This window comes from Chlorocebus sabaeus, chromosome 16 (assembly GCF_047675955.1).
Source record: "Chlorocebus sabaeus isolate Y175 chromosome 16, mChlSab1.0.hap1, whole genome shotgun sequence".
Classification (NCBI taxonomy): Eukaryota; Metazoa; Chordata; class Mammalia; order Primates; family Cercopithecidae; genus Chlorocebus; species Chlorocebus sabaeus.
This window is the reverse complement of record NC_132919.1, coordinates 20,132,290-20,149,090: the sequence shown is the minus strand read 5'-3', so window position 1 is coordinate 20,149,090 and position 16,801 is coordinate 20,132,290. Positions and strand designations below refer to the sequence as shown.

At 47.2% G+C, this 16,801-nt stretch overlaps 1 protein-coding gene across 2 annotated transcripts in view; it reads left to right on the top strand.

The window, feature by feature from the left end:
* The first annotated feature begins 7,353 nt into the window (after positions 1-7,353).
* Positions 7,354-16,801, top strand: part of USP22 (ubiquitin specific peptidase 22) — a 43,426-nt gene continuing 33,978 nt past the window's right edge. Inside the window, exon 1 of one of the 2 annotated variants that reach the window (XM_037987815.2) lies at positions 7,354-7,767. In XM_037987815.2, coding sequence (XP_037843743.1) covers positions 7,597-7,767 — 171 coding nt within the window. In that variant the 5' untranslated portion in view covers positions 7,354-7,596. The remainder of the gene's footprint in view (positions 7,768-16,801) is intronic. The other variant, XM_008010668.3, reaches the window with a different exon arrangement.

The window sequence follows — 16,801 nt, the reverse complement described above, 5'->3', positions numbered from 1 at the left end:
CATCCAGCCAGAAGAGAGGTTTTGAAGGAACACCCAGAACCTGCATGGAAAGCCCCACAGCCTCCCTGCAAAGGACTGCCTGGGATCCAAAGCCAAAATCAGTGACTTTGCTTTACATCTTCATCTGACAACTGGAAGGACCCAGGCCGTTTGCAGCCTGTGTGGCTGTGGTTGATCCCAACTATGAACTGAGCTCTGCCTGGGTTCTGGTTTGAGAACCAGAGGGTCTAAACTGACCACTAGCTATGGTTATTATGTCAGTGATCCCATAACCTGAAGCGGGCAGGGGTCACATGGCCTGGGTCTCTGGATTAGTCATGCATATGACCTATCCCTTCTGTCCACCCACAGAACCCTGTAGCTCCCATCCAAGGCGACACACTCTTAAGACATGCAAATGTTTGGGGCCAGGTGCAGTGACTCTCACGCCTGTAATCCCAGCACTTTGGGAGGATAAGGCGGGCGGATCACCTGAGGTTGGGAGTTTGAGACCAGCCTGACCAACATGGAGAAACCCTGTCTCTACTAAAAATACAAAATTAGCCGGGCGTGGTGGCACATGCCTGTAGTCCCAGCTACTCGGGAGGCTGAGGCATGAGAATTGCTTGAACCTGGGAGGCTGCTGTGACCCGAGATCATACCACTGCACTCCAACCTGGGCAACAAGAGCGAAACTCCATCTCAAAAAAAAAAAAAAAAAGATATGCACATCTGACATGTCCAATACACTAGTTGCTAGCCATATGTGGCTACTGAGCACTTCAAATCTGACTAACATGACTGAGGAACTGAATGTTTAATTTTATTTAATTTTAATTAATTGAAATCGAAATTGAGAAACTGATTTTTGATTCGGTTTTGGAAAACCTGTATGTTTGGAATGCCTTGGCTATTTGGCTCTACTGACTCTCCTACAGAGACTGTAATTCCATGTAATCAGGTTGCTTGAAGTTGTCCTTCAGCTCCGTTCATTTTTGTTTGCTTTTTTATATCTACAATGTTTCTACTGAACATGTTCAATCTCTCCTCTAGCTTTTTGAACAGATGGAATATATTTGCAGTAGCCATTTTAGTGCCCTTGCCTGCTGAATCTGTGTCCCGCATTTCATTTTGAGGTCTCTTTCTGTGGCCTGAATTTTCTCTTCTTTATAGGTTGCGGATTTCTGCTTCTTTGTGTGCTTGGTAAGTTTTGATTGGATGCTAGACACTGACATTTTTACCTCGTTTGATGCTTCTCCTTCCCACCCCCTTCTTTCTCTTCAAAAAATATTTTGGTTTTGTATTCCTTGATCGTTTGAGAGACTTTGTTCTGGATCACAGGTAAGTTACTGGAAGCAGTTTGTTCTTTTTAAGCTTTTATGCTTTATAAGGAATGACCAGGTAGATCAGCCTTATTCTAGGGCTACTTTGCCCCCACTACTAAGGCAATCCCCTCCTGAGCTCCCTTCCCGATGACCTATGTATTACCAGGTGTCTCCACTCTGGCTGTTGGGAATGTGAACTGTTTCCAGCCCTGTGAGCTCCAGGAATTGTTCCATCTGCTTTTTCTCTGGCAGTTATTTCCCCTGCCTCGTGTAATTTCAGTAAAAACTTAACTTGTAGCCTCCACGACCGGTCAACCTACAACGGCCTGTAAGCAAAAAGCCTTGATCAGTGGCAGATTTCTGAAATGTTGTCTCTGTCCAGCTCTCTTTGGTCATCTGTCCCGTGAATCCCAGCCACTGTTACCTCCCTACATTCTCAACTCATGGAATGTGTTGGTCTCTGTCTGGGAAAGTGGCCAATCTTCCCAGTTTAACCAGGACTGAGGAGTTCCCAGGACCAGGACTCTTGGCGTCAAAGCTGGGGAATCTCAGGTGTCCTGCACTGGGCTGCCTGGCCTCGTACTATAGCCTGTAAGCTCTGTCCAGGCAGCAGCTGGAGAGCTGCAGGGCTGGAATCACCGTTCTGCACTTCCTGTTTTCCAGTGTTTGGAAACCAATGTTTCGTAATAGTTTGTCTGGGTTTTCATTGTTGTTGTTTAAAGCAGGAAGCAAAATCTGTCCTGACACTCCACTGCAGCTAGAAGTGCAAGACATTTAGTCTAGTACATCTAGTGGAATTACTGATAATGTTTGTAGTTACATCTGCTATTTCATTACTCGATTTTTGTTTGTTCTCTGTGATTTCGTTCCTCTTTTTCTTCCTTTCCTGCCTTATTTTGGGTTCTTTGAATATTGTTGTAATTCTATTTTCTGGTCGGGCATGGTGGCTCACGCCTGTAATCCCAGCACTTTGGGAGGCCAAAGTGGGTGGATCATCTAAGTTCAGGAGTTTGAGACCAGCCTGAGCAACATGGAGAGACCCTGTCTCTACAAAAAATACAAAAAATTAGCTGGGGTGGTGGCACGTGCCTGTAGTCCCACCTACTCAGGAGGCTGAGGTGGGAGGATCACTTGAGCCTGGGAGACAGAGGTTATAGTGAGCCAAGATCCTGCCACTGCACTCCAGCCTAGGTAACAGAGTGAAATCCTGTCTCAAAAAAAAAAAAAAAAATTTCAGTTACACCTAAAAGTGGCTGTTCTAGGGATTATAACATCAACCTTTGTCTTTTCATAATCTATTTAAATTTAATATTGTAGCTCTTCACATAAAATATGAAAATCTTAGAACCTTATAAGTCCATTTACACTCCTTCCTGTCCCTTGTGTAATAGCTATCATATGCATTGTATCTATGCATATATTATAAATCCTTGGAAACAATGTTATGATTTTTGCTTTAAATAATCATATGTATTCTGATGCTCTTCATTTCATGCCTTGAATATCCAAGTCTCCATCTGGTACTTTTCCCCTTTGGCCCATAGAACTTCCTTCTCTCTTTTTTTTTTTTTCTCTCTGAGACGGAGTCTCGCTCTGTCATCCGGGCTGGAATGCAGTGGCGTGATCTCGGCTCATTGCAACCTCCATCTCCCAGGTTCAAGTGATTCTTCCATCTCAGCCTCTTGAGTAGTTGGGACGACAGGTACAAGCCACCATGCCCAGCTAATTTTTGTATTTTTTGTTGGGTAGGGTTTTTGCTATGTTGCTTAGGCTGGTCTCAAACTCCGAGTTCAAGTGATCTGCCCACTTCGGCCTCCCAAAATGCTGGGATTACAGGTATGAGCCACTGCACCCAGCCCTCATTTCTTGTAGTACAGATTTGCTGGAGAAAAATTCTCTTAAATTTATTTTATGTGAAATTTATTTATCCTTATCACTGATGGATATTTTCATTACATATAGAAATAGGTGTTGACAATTTTTGTCTTTCAACACTTTCAAAATACTGTTCCACTGCCATGTGGCACCCACTGTTCTCTTATTTTCTTTCATTTCAATAGATTTTTGGGAAACAGGTGGTGTTTGGCTATATGAATCAGTTGAACAAGTTCTTTAGTGGTGGTTTCTGAGATTTTAGCGCAACTCTTCCTCTTTTTTTTTTTTTTTTTTTGAGATGGAGTCTCGCTCTGTCACCCAGGCTGGATGGAATGCAGTGGCGTGATCTCGGCTCACTGCAACCTCTGCCTCGTGGGTTCAAGCTATCTCCTGCCTCAGCCTCCCAAGTAGCTGGGATTACAGGCACATGCCACCATGCCTGGCTAATTTTTTTTTGTATTTTTTAGTAGAGACAGGGTTTCACCATGTTGACCAGGCTGTTCTTGAACTCCTGACCTCAGGCAATCCACCCGCCTCAGCCTCCTAAAGTGCTGGGATTGCAGGCTTGAATCACTGTGCCCAGCCCTCTTATTTTCTTGATAAGAAAAAAGCCATTGTTCCCTTTAAATAATATCTTATTTTCCTGTGGCTTCTGTCAAAATTTGCTCTTTACTATTTGTTTTCAGCAGTTAAACTATAATGGGCTTATATGCATTTTTTTCTCATTGATCCTACTTGGAATTCAATGGCATTTTTGAATCTGTAAATTTGCATCTTTCAGCAAACTTGGGAAAATGTCTGCCAGTATACCTTCAGATATTTTTTTCTCTCTCATTCTTCCACCTTTCCCTCCAGGACTTGAATTACACATATGCTTGGCCTTTGATATTGCCCTACAGTTTCTGAGACTTTGTTCTTTTTTTCTTACCAACTATTTTTTTTGCTTTGTTCTTATGTCATTTCCATTCTGCCTTTAAGCACATTTGGTGACCTTTTTATTGCAGATATTGATATTTCAGTTCCAGGATTTCTATTTGGTTCTTCTGTAGTTTTCAGTTTTCATTTCACTGCTATATATATATATTTTTTTGAGACAGGGTCTGGCTCTGTTGCCCAGGCTGGAACGCAGTGGTGCAATCACGGCTCACTGCAGCCTCCAACTCCTGGGCTCAAGTGATCCTCCCACCTCAGCTACCCAAGTAGCTGGGATTACAGGTGTGTGCCACCACATGCAGCTCAATTTTTTTTTTGTAGAGACAGAGTTTCATCATGTTATCCAGGTTGGAATTTGTTTTTTGTAGAGACAGAGTCTCACTATGTTGCCTAGGCTGGTCTTGAACTCCTGGCCTCAAGCTATCCTGCTGTCTCAGCCTCCCCAAGTGCTGGGATTACAGGTGTGAACTACTGCACCTGGCCTTCATTGCTATTTTCCATCTTTTCATTCATTTCAGACATACTTTCCTTTACCTCATTGTGCACAGTTACCATAGCTGCTTTGAATTCCTCATATACTAATTTCAATATCTGACAAACCTTATGGTTGGTCATTTTTGCTGTTTTATTTCTTAGAAAAGGGCACATTTTCCTGTTTCTTCATATGTCAAATAATTTTGGGCTGGGCGCAGTGGCTCATGCCTGTAACCAGCACTTTGGGAGGCTGAGGTGGGTGGATCCCCTGAGGTTGGGAGTTCGATACCAGCCTGACCAACATGGAGAAACCCCATCTCTACTAAAAAATACAAAATTGGCCAGATGTGGTGGAGCATGCCTGTAGTCCCAGCTACTCGGGAGGCTGGGGCAGGAGAATTGCTTGAACCTGGGAGGTGGAGGTTGCAGTGAGCCAAGATTGCGCCACTGCGCTCCAGCCTAGGCAACAAGAGCAAAACACCATCTCAAAATAATAATAATAATAATAATAATAATTTTGGATCATATCCTGGACATTACTACTGTTATGTTGTTGAAAATATGAATTTTGTTATATACCTCCAAAGACAGTTAATATTTTTGTTTTAGCAGGCAATTACTGGTATTTTAGTGGTTTCTTGACTAGTAGCTTACATCTCTGCTCACTTCTTTTTGTTCTGGTTTGGCTGCTTGGAATTTACCCCATAGGAGTGGTTTGGTGGTCAAGCGGACCCCTGGATGTAGTTTATGCATAGATTCTGGGGCTTCCTGTCTCTGAATCTATTCTCACTTTTCAGTGAGACTACTACAGGGCTTCACCAGGTAATTTTAGGTACCTGCACATAGCCAATACAGTTCTGGGAACCTGCGGCTGTAGTAGTAAATAAAACATGAAAATATCATTACCCTCTTGGAGGCCGGGCGCCGTGGCTCACGCCTGTAATCTCAGCACTTTGGGAAGCTGAGCCAGGTGGACCACTTGCGGTCAGAAGTTCAAGACCAGCCTGGAAAAATCCCATCTCTAGTGACAGTTCCAGACCAACATGGTGAAAGCCCCTCTCTACTAAAAATGCAAAAATTAGCCGGGTGTGGTGGCAGGCACCTGTAATGCCAGCTACTGGGGAGGCTGAGACAGGAGAATCGCTTGAATCTGGGAGGCAGAGGTTTCAGTGAGCTGAGATTGCACCACTGTACTCCAGCCTTGGGCAACAGAGCGAGACTCTGTCTCAAAAAAAAAAAGAAAAAAATCATTACCTTCTTGGAATTTTTCATGCTACTAAGGGAAGAAACAATTAAAAAAAAAAGTAAATATTCATTACGCCAGATAGTGATAAATTCTTTGGAGAAAAACGAAGCAGGGTAAGGGAATGGAGAATTTTGGGGGGCTTGCAATTTTCATTAGGGTGGCAGTGGAAGTCCTCACGGAAAAGGAGGTGTGTGATAACGCTGGAAGGAGGTGAGCGATCAGCCATGGAATATAAGGATGCGGGGCGGGGGGGATAAGGGGGTGGGGAAAACATTTTAGGCAGAGGGTACTACAAGCACAAAGGCCATGAGGCAAAAACCTGTGCTAGGCAATTTATCTTGGCCACAAAAACTTTATTCCAGTCGTCAGCCCATTAAACCCTGTAGCTTTAAGTGTTGTGAGATCACAATCTTTATTTTTTAACTTGGGATGGCTCTGGATGGCAATTGCTGTTTCTTGCAATCTGTGGATGAATGAGCAAAGCAGCAGTGGGAGGAGTACCAGGGAGCAGCACCACGCCTCACACCTCATCCAAGTTCCCCAGATTCTTGGCGCCCTGGCTCTCCCAGAACATTGTTTGCATTCGTCTTTAAAGGTCTTTTCAGTTTGCCTTGGGTCAGTTATTTGTATACCGATTAGACCTGTGCAGCCCACTGCGGTAGCAGCTAGTAGGAATTGGATGTGCTGTTGTGTAAATACCAGATTTCGAAGACTTGCAAAAACTGTAAAATATTCCACTAACGATTTTTGCAATACTGCGTACATGTTGAAATATTTTGACCCTATTGGGTTAAGATATATTACTGTATTTAACTTTCTTTTCATTAGAAAAACGTAGCCACCAGCAAATGCGAAGTGTCAGGCGTGTGGCGTGCATCTTCTTTCAACTGGATGGCGCCGGGGTGGCCCTCGCTATCCGCGGGCTCCCGACAGGAGGTGCCGCAGCTTGAGGCAGGGAGCGGCGCGGAGCAGGCAGTTGGCAGTTCCAGCCCCGAGCCACGGCACTGCAGGGCCCGACCCAGGTTACGGCAACCGGGGGCCCTGCAGACAGCGCCCGAACAGGGGATGCTGTTGGGTGGGAAAGCGCAGGCCCTGGATGGAGGCCCGACCTGCAGGGTTCCAGCTCGTCGCCCCGCCTCTTTGCGGCAGAGCTCAGGCCGGCGCAAACCGGTTCAGTGCTAGGACGGACGCCTCGCGCAGCCCAACCGCAGCACGCCCCCGCCTCCCTAGTCCGATGGAAGAGACAGGGAACGTCTGGTCGCCAGACGGACTGTACTGAGAGCCTATGAAAATGGCCGAAGATGCTGGGGGGTGGCCGGCGACCAATAGAGGAAGGGAAGGGGCGGGCTCTCATTAGCTTCCCCTCGCCCCACCACGCTTCCTTGGGCTCCGGTCTACCCAGAGCCTACGGGCGCGCGAGAGGGGGTAAGGGCCTGGCGCGGGCCGGAGACTGCGCAGTGCGGTGCCGGCCGGGGGTGACGTAATCTCCGTCCGCGGCCGCGGCGCCCCGCCCCGCGACGCCCTCCGCGAACCGGGAGAGCGCAGCGCGGGCGGCCAGCAGCAGCCGCAGCTCGGGGGCGGTGCCTGCCCCGCAGCCTCCCCTCCGCGATCGCGCAGACCCATCTTTGTCTGGCCTCCGCGCTTTGTTCTCGGCGCCCGTGCCTTGGCCGGCCAGGCCCGCCGCCGAGCAGCCCCTACGCCGCGCTGGCGTCGTCCTCGCCCCCCTCGCCGCCGCCCCCAGCGCGCGGCCGGGCCTTGCCCCCCATGGTATCCCGGCCAGAGCCCGAGGGCGAGGCCATGGACGCCGAACTGGCGGTAGCGCCGCCGGGCTGCTCGCACCTGGGCAGCTTCAAAGTGGACAACTGGAAGCAGAACCTGCGGGCCATCTACCAGTGCTTCGTGTGGAGCGGCACGGCTGAGGCCCGCAAGCGCAAGGTGCGCCCGGCAGCCCACCCCGGGGCGGGCTCGCGGCCTCCTGCCTCCTGAGGCCGGCCGGGGGAGGGGCCCTTTTCCTTCCCCCTTCCCTTTCCCCCTTGCCTTTCCCTGTCCTTCCTCCTCTTCCCCTTTCTGCTCTCTCTTCTCTTTACCCCTTCTCCCTCCTTTCCGTCTCCCCCTTCTTCCCCCTTTCAACTCCCTCCCTTCCCCCACCTCCTCATCTTCCTCCTCCCATCCTTCGCCTCTGTCCCCTTCCCCCGTCTTTCCTTACCCTCCCCCTCCTTTCTCTTCCCTCCCCCTCCTTTCTCTTCCCTCCCCCTCCTTTCTCTTCCCTCCCCCTCCTCTCTCCCCTCCCCCTCCTCTCTCCCCTCCCCCTCCTCTCTCTCCGCCTTCCCCCTCCCTTATCCTTCTTGGCCGGGGAGGGGCGAGTGCTTCCGGGCGGGGGGCGGTGTTCTCCTGCCCGGCTGCCTGGGGAGCTTGGGATTTCAGTGGGCGGTCCCGGTCGTTCGTGCGAGAGGTCCCTGCGGGAACTCTCCTGGTTCCAGAGGGTTCGGGGCTGGATGGGGGTGTAGAGAAAGAAATATTTCAAAAAAATGAGTAAAGGGTGGGGGCTGCCGTCGGGGTCTGGGCGTTGGTCTGTAGCGATCACCCGCCGCCGGGAGCGACCTTGGACGGGAGCTGGGGCAGGGGGCGGGTTGGGGGACGCTGGACGGCAGCTTCGCTGCTGCCTTGGGGCCCGCGGGGAACTGGAGGTGGAGAGCGGCAGGTACTGGGGCTGGAGCGAGCCTGTGGGTGCGGAGCCGCGGCCCGGGTTTGCGTTGCGGCCGAGGCGTGGACTTGGAAGCGCGCCGTGTGTTGTGGGAAGCCTTAGCCAGGAACGAGTCCCCTTCGGGAGCCCGGTCTTGGCGTCCAGCAGTTAGGCCTGCTAAGGATTTGGAAATCAGAACGTAACATGATTCTTCTATGTGAGTAAACTTTATTTTTACAGTTTCACGCGCTTTTGTAGATTACAGTCCGAGATTGGGAGTTGTGAGGGCAGTTTCTACTTTGAGTGGCTTTTTTTTTTTTTATGGGAATACCAACAGGCCTGCTGAGATTGTAGGGTATATTAAGCAGCAACTCAAAAAAAAAATTTTTTTTTTGAGACGAAGTCTCGCTCTCGTTCCCCAGGCTGGAGTGCAGTGGCGCGATCTCAGCTCACTGCAACCTCCGCCTCCGGGGTTGAAGCGATTCTCCTGCCTCAGCCTCCAGAGTAGCTGGGATTACAGGCTCCTGCCACCACGCCCGGCTAATTTTTGTATTTTTACTAGAGACGGGGTTTCACCATGTTGGCCAGGCTGGTCTCCAACTCCTGACCTCAGGTGATCCACCCGCCTCGGCCTCCCAAAGTATTGGGATTACAGGCGTAAGCCACCGCGCCCGGACTCAAAATTTTTTTTATCTGTAACGTTATCGGGAAGCACTATGTCTAGATGAACTAAAATCAGAGATAAAACCTTTCTGTTAGGATCGGAGTTAGAGTCTTGCTAGTAGAATTGTGTGTCTTGAAGAAAAGATGGCCAGGCGTGGCGCGGTGGCTCACACCTGTAATCCCAGCACTTGGGGAGGCTGAGGCAGGCAGATCACGAGGTCAGGAGTTCGAGACCAGCCTGGCCAACATGGTGAAACCTTGTCTCTACTAGAAATACAAAAATTAGCCGGGTGTGGTGGCGGGCGCCTGTAATCCCAGCTACTCGAGAGAGTGAGGCAGGAGAATCACTTGAACGCGGGAGGTGGAAGTTACAGTGAGTGGTGATCGGTCCACTGCACTCCAGCTTGGGTGACAGAGCAAGACCCCGTCTGAAAAAAAAAAAAAAAAAGACCTGGTTGAAGCCAGCCTTCTACAGGTGAATGTCCTATTGCCACTCTGGGGTCGGTAGTGTCTGGATTGGGACGTGACGCGCCCAAGATTAGTTTGTACTTTGGATGAAGTGGGGAATGCCCCACTCTTCCTCTCTCCCTCCTCCTTTTCTTTTTCCCTTCCGTCCCTCCCTCTCCCTTTCTTCCCCCCCCCCCCCCCCCCGGTATTTTTTAACAAAGCTGAAGGAGTCAAGTTTAAACCATCATTAACTAACTTTGCCTAATTTCCTAAAGGAAAGAATTACTTTTAATTTTTTTTGCGTTACTTATGGCTCTGATTAATCTTTTAATTTCAGATGTCAGTTGCGTAGTTTCAAAACTGTTGAGCCACGTGTATGTTATTTACCTGTTAGAAGTTGAGCTGTAGACGGATATTAAAAACCGTTTTCAAAATTCAGGTGGAGGCTGTTGCAGTGCCAGTTGGCAGTGTGCCAGCAAGGAGCGCTTAAGACCTCCATCCTTTTGGGACTGACTTACTGTATCACTTCACGAGCCGTGTACTGCGTTTCTAGCACTCTCTAGTGGCCCAGTTAAGCAAGAGTTGGTTTGAGAAATAGTTTAACACACCTGGTGGTTAACAGTTGGACAACCTGCATAGGATTCCCATCAGATCTGTAAGCTTAGGACAGTTTTGTTTTTTAAATTTTATTTTATTAAAAATCATTTTTTTGTAGAGGCAGAGCCTTGCTCTGTGACCCAGGCTGGAGTGCAGTGGTCTGATCAGTGATCACTGCAGCCTCAGGCTACTGGACTCCAGCCTCTCCTGAGTAGCTGGGACTACAGGCGTGTGTCACCATGCCCGGCTAATGTTTTTTTACTTTTTGTAGAGACAGTGTCTCACTATATTGCACAGGCTGGTCTTGAACTCCTGGACTCAAGCCATCCTCCTGTCTCCCAAAGTGTTGGGATTACAGGCCAGAGCCACTGAGCCCAGCCATATTTTTGGTTTTAATGATGTGAACTTGACTGTAAAAGTACTTTAAGCTGATGATTGTGCCACTGTACTCCAGCCTAGGCAACAAAACCTATCTCAAAACAAACCTCAACTTGAATTATAATCTTTGTAAACAAACAAAGGTACTTTTTGAGATTGACATCTTAGGTACAGTTTAACTAGAAATGAATCCCTGAATGAATAGGAATTACGAGTTTTGTTATCTAAGGACAGGTGGGTTATGGAATTTGTACCCAAACTTTGATTTTTTTTTTTTTTTTTTTTTTTTGAGACGGAGTCTCGCTCTGTCCAGATCTCAGCTCACTGCAAGCTCCGCCTCCCGGGTTTACGCCATTCTCCTGCCTCAGCCTCCCGAGTAGCTGGGACTACAGGCGCCTGCCACCGTGCCCGGCTAGTTTTTTTTGTATTTTTTAGTAGAGACGGGGTTTCACCGTGTTAGCCAGGATGGTCTCGATCTCCTGACCTCATGATCCGCCCGTCTCGGCCTCCCAAAGTGCTGGGATTACAGGTGTGAGCCACCGTGCCCGGCTTGATTTTTCTTTTAATAGGCAGAACATGACAAACACATGACCAGGCTTGATAAGTTTCTGTCCAAAAGAAGCTTGAATTGGAGTAAAACTCTTTTTTTTTGAGATGGAGTTTTGCTCTTTTTTCCCAGGCTGTAGTGCAATGGTGCGATCTTGGCTCCCCGCAGCCTCTGCCTCCTGGGTTCAAGTGATTATCCTGCTTCAGCCTCCCAAGTAGCTGGGATTACAGGCATACGCCACCACGCCCAGCTAATTTTGTATTTTTAGTAGAGACGGGGTTTCTCCATGTTGGTCAAGCTGGTCTCAAACTCCCGACCTCAGGTGATCTGTCCATCTTGGCCTCCCAAAGTGCTGGGATTACAGGCATGAGCCACCATGCCTGGCCAGAGAACAGGTAATATATTTAAAATCATTTCTCTCTTTGAATCTAAAATTTTATAGCACTGTGTTCTCAAAACACAATTTTTAATTTTTTAATTTTTTTTGTATTTACTTTTTTTTTTGAGACAGGATCTGTCTTTCAGGCTAGAGTGCAGTGGTATGATCATGGCTCAATGCAGCCTCGACTTCCTGGGCTCCAGTGATCCTCCTGCCTCAGCCTCCCAGGTAGCTGTGACTACAGGCATGCACCACCGCACCTGGCTAATTTTTGTATTTTTGGTAGTAATGAGTTTTGCCATGTTGCCCAGGCTGGTCTGGAACTTCTGAGCTAAGCAATCCTCTTGCCTTGGCCTCCCAAAGTGCTGGGATTACAGGCCTGAACCATCCCTCCCAGCCATCCAACAATGCCTCAGTTAGTCTTTACTGGCTCAGCCAGGTGCTGGGATGGTGGTGAGCACATTGTAGACAGCTCTCATTACTTGTTTTTAATAGTTTAGATCATTTTCCTGATATGTGCTATTGTATTTTATTATTTATTTATTTATTTATAAAAAATAAAAATTGGGTCTCCCTATGTTGCCCAGGCTGGTCTTGAGCTTCTGGCCTTAGGAGGTTCACCGTGGCCTCCCACAGTGCTAGGATGATATGTGCTATTTTAAAAGACTTTTAAACTTCGTTTATTTGAGGAGTGTACTTTTGACTTTATAGTGAACTGGCTCTTTCAAATCATCACAACAACACATTACACTGTTCCTACTAAGTGGGGTCTAAGTAAAAGATCTAAAATGTAAACATTTTTCTGTTTAAGGTTTTAATTTTGAGGTCGCTATAGATTGACATACTAGTGTAAGAAAATAGAGTAATCCTGTGTATCTTTCCCCATTCCCCTAAGGGTGACTTCTTGCAGAAATGGATTACAATTACCACCAGGATATTGACGTTGGTACAGTCTCATAAAAATCCACCGTCTCGTTCAGATTTCCCCGCTTTTACTTCTACTCATTTGTGTTTGTGTATTTAGTTCATTCACTACACTGTGTACTTTATTCGGAACTCATTGGTTTTTATCTGATGGCCTTATTCTGTCTCAGAATCACACATTACTTTGAGTCTTCATGTCCCCTTGGGCTCTTTTAGGCAGTGACAGTTTCTCAGGCTGTCCTTTTTGGTGACCTTGAGAGTTTTGAGGAGTCCTGGTCATGTAGTTTGTAGAATGTCCCTCAGTTTTGGTTTTCTGATGTTTTTCTCGTGATTCAGCTGTGGTTATGGGTTTTGGGAAGGAAGACCACGGAGGTGAAGTGCTCTTCTCATTCCCGTATATTAAGGATGATGCTGTCAAGATGTATTGGGTTGCTGGGCTTGACTGAATGTCCGAGGTCATGTTTGCCAGGTTTCTCCACTGCGGAGTGACTCTTTCCCTCTATGTACTGTTTATTTTGGAAGGGAGTTACTCTGCATAGGTACTCTACTGGGATGGGGAGTTCTGTTCCTCCTCCTTGAGGGTGGAGTAGCTATTTAAATTATTTGGAACGTTTCTGTATGGAAGATTTGCTCATCCTCACTCATGTGTTTACTCACTTGTGTATATCAACATGGACTTGTGGATGTTGAATGTATGCTTTGGGTTATCATCCAGTGCTGTGTGGTTTGTTTTGTTGCTCCCATCATCTGGCCGTGTCCACTGGGAGCTCTTTCAGCTGGCTCCGGTGTCCCTTTCACATAGCCACATGATTTTTTGTTTGTTGTTTTTGAGCACTCCTTACTTCCTGGAAGTACACTATGTTCTGGGATCATCTTATGTGTTTTCTGCCCCAGCCTTACACTCTAGCATTTTCCAAGGATCCCTAGTTCCTTTTTTGGGAGAATGGAATTAGAAACCAAGATCTGGGCACTGGTGTGCTCGTTATTACTGGGATATCCTGGCTTCTTGGCCCCCTCAAGGGACAGAGCTGGGAAACAGGTGTGTATATACAAATGCGTGTATATACAGGTCTGTAATTATTTTGATATATATCCATCAGCATCCACATGAAGCTCTACATGAGTTCATGTTGGTATCTCCAGCTCTAATCCATATCTATAGGGATTATTCTAGCCTTCCCCTCCAGCTTATCTGTACCTTTTCTGTCCAGCAGAGAAAATCCTGGCTCCCACTGTCCACAATCTGTTTACTCACCTCTTCTGCTTTGGTATACCTGAATAGAGGTTTCAGAATTGTTGTCCTGTACTCCCTTGGGAAACGACCCCTTGAAGTACTGTGCTCAGTTACAGTTCCTTTTGCTTTTAGTTGTACACTCTCCCCTCATTTCCACGTTATGTAGATGCTTCCCTCCCCACCCCTCTTGGCGGAGTTGTGTCCTATGTGTGTAATACAATCTGTTTCTTCTGCCTCGGCCTGCATTCCATAGGGCCTCATCAATGATTTTAAAAGTCATTTACATTAAGGTTTGCTCTTTGTGCTTTAAAGCTCAGTGGATTTTGACAGAGGCATCCACAACTACAGTACTGTACAGAATAGTTGCACTACCCCACGAAATCCCTGTGCCTCGCCTACTAACTCTCCACAACCACTGATCTCTTCTCCGTCTCAGAGGTTTTTTCCTTTTCAGAATGTTACATCATTGGGTTCATACGGTCTGCAACCCTTTCATACTGGCTTCTTTCGTCTAGCAATATCCATTGAGTAGATTGAAAGTTCATTCCTTTTTTTTTTTTTTCTTTTTTTTGAGATGGAGTCTTGCTCTGTCGCCCAGACTGGGGTGCAGTGGCATGATCTTGGCTCACTGCAAGCTCCGCCTCCCGGGTTCACGCCATTCTCCTGCCTAGGAGAGACGGGGTTTCACTGTGTTAACCAGGATGGTCTCGATCTCCTGACCTCATGATCCACCCATCTCGGCCTCCCAAAGTGCTGGGATTACAGGCGTGAGCCACTGTGCCCCGGCTGAGGTGAGCTCAATTTAAAGAAAGGCTAGCCTAAACTGGTCAGTACCAGGAGGATTTTGCCCCGGCTTGCTTCTGCCCAAGTGTGTGTCCCTAGGCAGCTCCCAGCATCTCTTGGGCTTCCTCATTTCCCATTTATGATAATCCAGTACTCACCCCCATCCTTGAGGGATACATCCCAAGACCCCCGATAGATGCCGGAAACCACAGATAATACTGAACCCCTTATGTATTATGTGCAAACTTTTTTTCTTCATAATTTCATGGATAGATTTGTTCTTACTGTAGATCTTAGCAAACTCATCGTTTAATATTGTTTTCTTTCCTTATTAAGAATTTTCACCTTTTCACGTAAAAGAAGCCCTTTACGACTTTTCTTGGCGTATCCAAATTGCAGCATCAGTACTCTCGAGCTTTGGGGCCATATTAAGCTAAATAAAAGTGGCTTGAACACAAACGACGGCAACAGTTGATGTGATCGGCAAGATAGCTACCAAGTGACTAGCAGGCAGGTGGCTTAGACGGCATGGAGAAGCTGGACAAAGGGATGGTCATGGGACAGAGCGGGATGTCACTCAGTTTCATCCTGCTTCTCAGAACGGCAGGCAGTTTAAAGCTTCTGAATTGTTTATTTCTGGCATTTCCATGTTACTATTTTCAGACTGAGGTTGACTGTGGGTAACTGAAACCACAGCAAGTGAAACTGTAGGTAAGGGAGGACTGCTGCAATATTTTATATTTCATACATAATTTCATTCTGGTTTTGGTACTTGGGATACACTTTTTAGGTAGGCCTGGCAAGTAAGTCTCCTGACCTGTCCAAGGACATCACCAGTAACTGCTGGGTCCCAGCCTTAAATGAGGTCAGTCTGAGGTCTTGCCCTTGCTGAATGAAGTTACCCCTTTTATAGATTGAAAGGTCTGTAGTCGCTGTACCCTTAGATTGATTTTGGCTCTGAGATTGAGGGGCCTGAGTCTGTACGCTGAGGTTTCTGAGGTTGGAGAACTTAATTTGAGAAGATTATCTAATTTTGGTGAAGTCTTTAGCTTTTTAGTGCCATATTTTTTTCCAATAAAAGATAGACTATTTAGGCCAGGCGTGCTGGCTCACGCCTGTAATCCCAACGCTTTGGGAGCCCGAGGCGGGCAGATCACCTGAGGTCAGTAGTTCAAGACCATCCTGGCCAACATGGTGAAACCCTGTCTCTACTAAAATACAAAAATTAGCCGGGCATGGTGGCACGTGCCTGTAGTCCCAGATACTCGGGAGGCTGAGGCAGGGAAATCACTTGAACCCAGGAGGCGGAGCTTGCAGTGAGCTGAGATTGCGTCACTGCACTCCAGCCTGGTGACAGAGCAAGACCCCATCTCAAAAAAAAAAAAAAAAAAAAAAAAATTTTAATACCTGTCCCTTCACTTATGTCGGTATTTGAGTCCTTGAAAAAGTCGCTGAGGAGAAAGCACAAGAATTAAACTTACCTTCCTAAGATGCTCAGGTTTTAGACCAGTAGGAAGTCATGGGTAATGTGTGAAAAGTGTACTACCTCTTAAGGTGGTGTGTCATGTTTGCACACTTTTAAAAACTGGACTCAATTCAATGTACTGTTGAGTCATCCCATAGGGTAAGCCCACATCTGGTTGACTACAAGGCCTCCGAACCTCTTGCTCCTCCCCATCCTTCTTGGTTGGGGTGGGAGGTCGTGTGAGTAAGGAGGTAAGAGAATAGGGTATTCAGAGGAATATTCTTAATATTGGGACCGAATTAATGAATTTGGCGGGTGTTTCTGCACTGCGTAAGATGAGCAACAATTAAATTGCTGATTCCTCTCCTAATTCCTGTCATATACAAATCCTAGTGATGTTTCGGGATTTACTTACAGTCTACTGAATCTAGTTGAATTAATTTATAGGAGAAAGGGATTTAATTCAGAAATCATTGCAAGGGCTATGGGAGTAGTAGATTCTAGGTTGAGTTTCTAGGAAAACCCGCCAGCCTGGGGAATCCTGCCTCTGCAGGAGCCGCCACACCAGGAAGTGGTGTGCTGGGCTGCTTAAACAGTGCCACCCCTCCGGGGTCCATTTTAGCATGTGGATGCCCCCACTGGGCTTCTCTCATTGGCTTACTCACCAGCCCCACCGTCTGCAAATGTGTCCCAAGATATGTTTGGAACATGAGCCGCAAGGTTGCCTGGGGAATGAATTTTTTTTTTTTTTTTTTTGAGATGGAGTCTGGGTCAGTCACCCAGGCTGGAGTACAGTGGCGCGATCTAGGCTCACAGCAAGCTCCGCCTCCCTGGTTCATGCCATTCTCCTGCCTCAGCCTTCCGAGTAG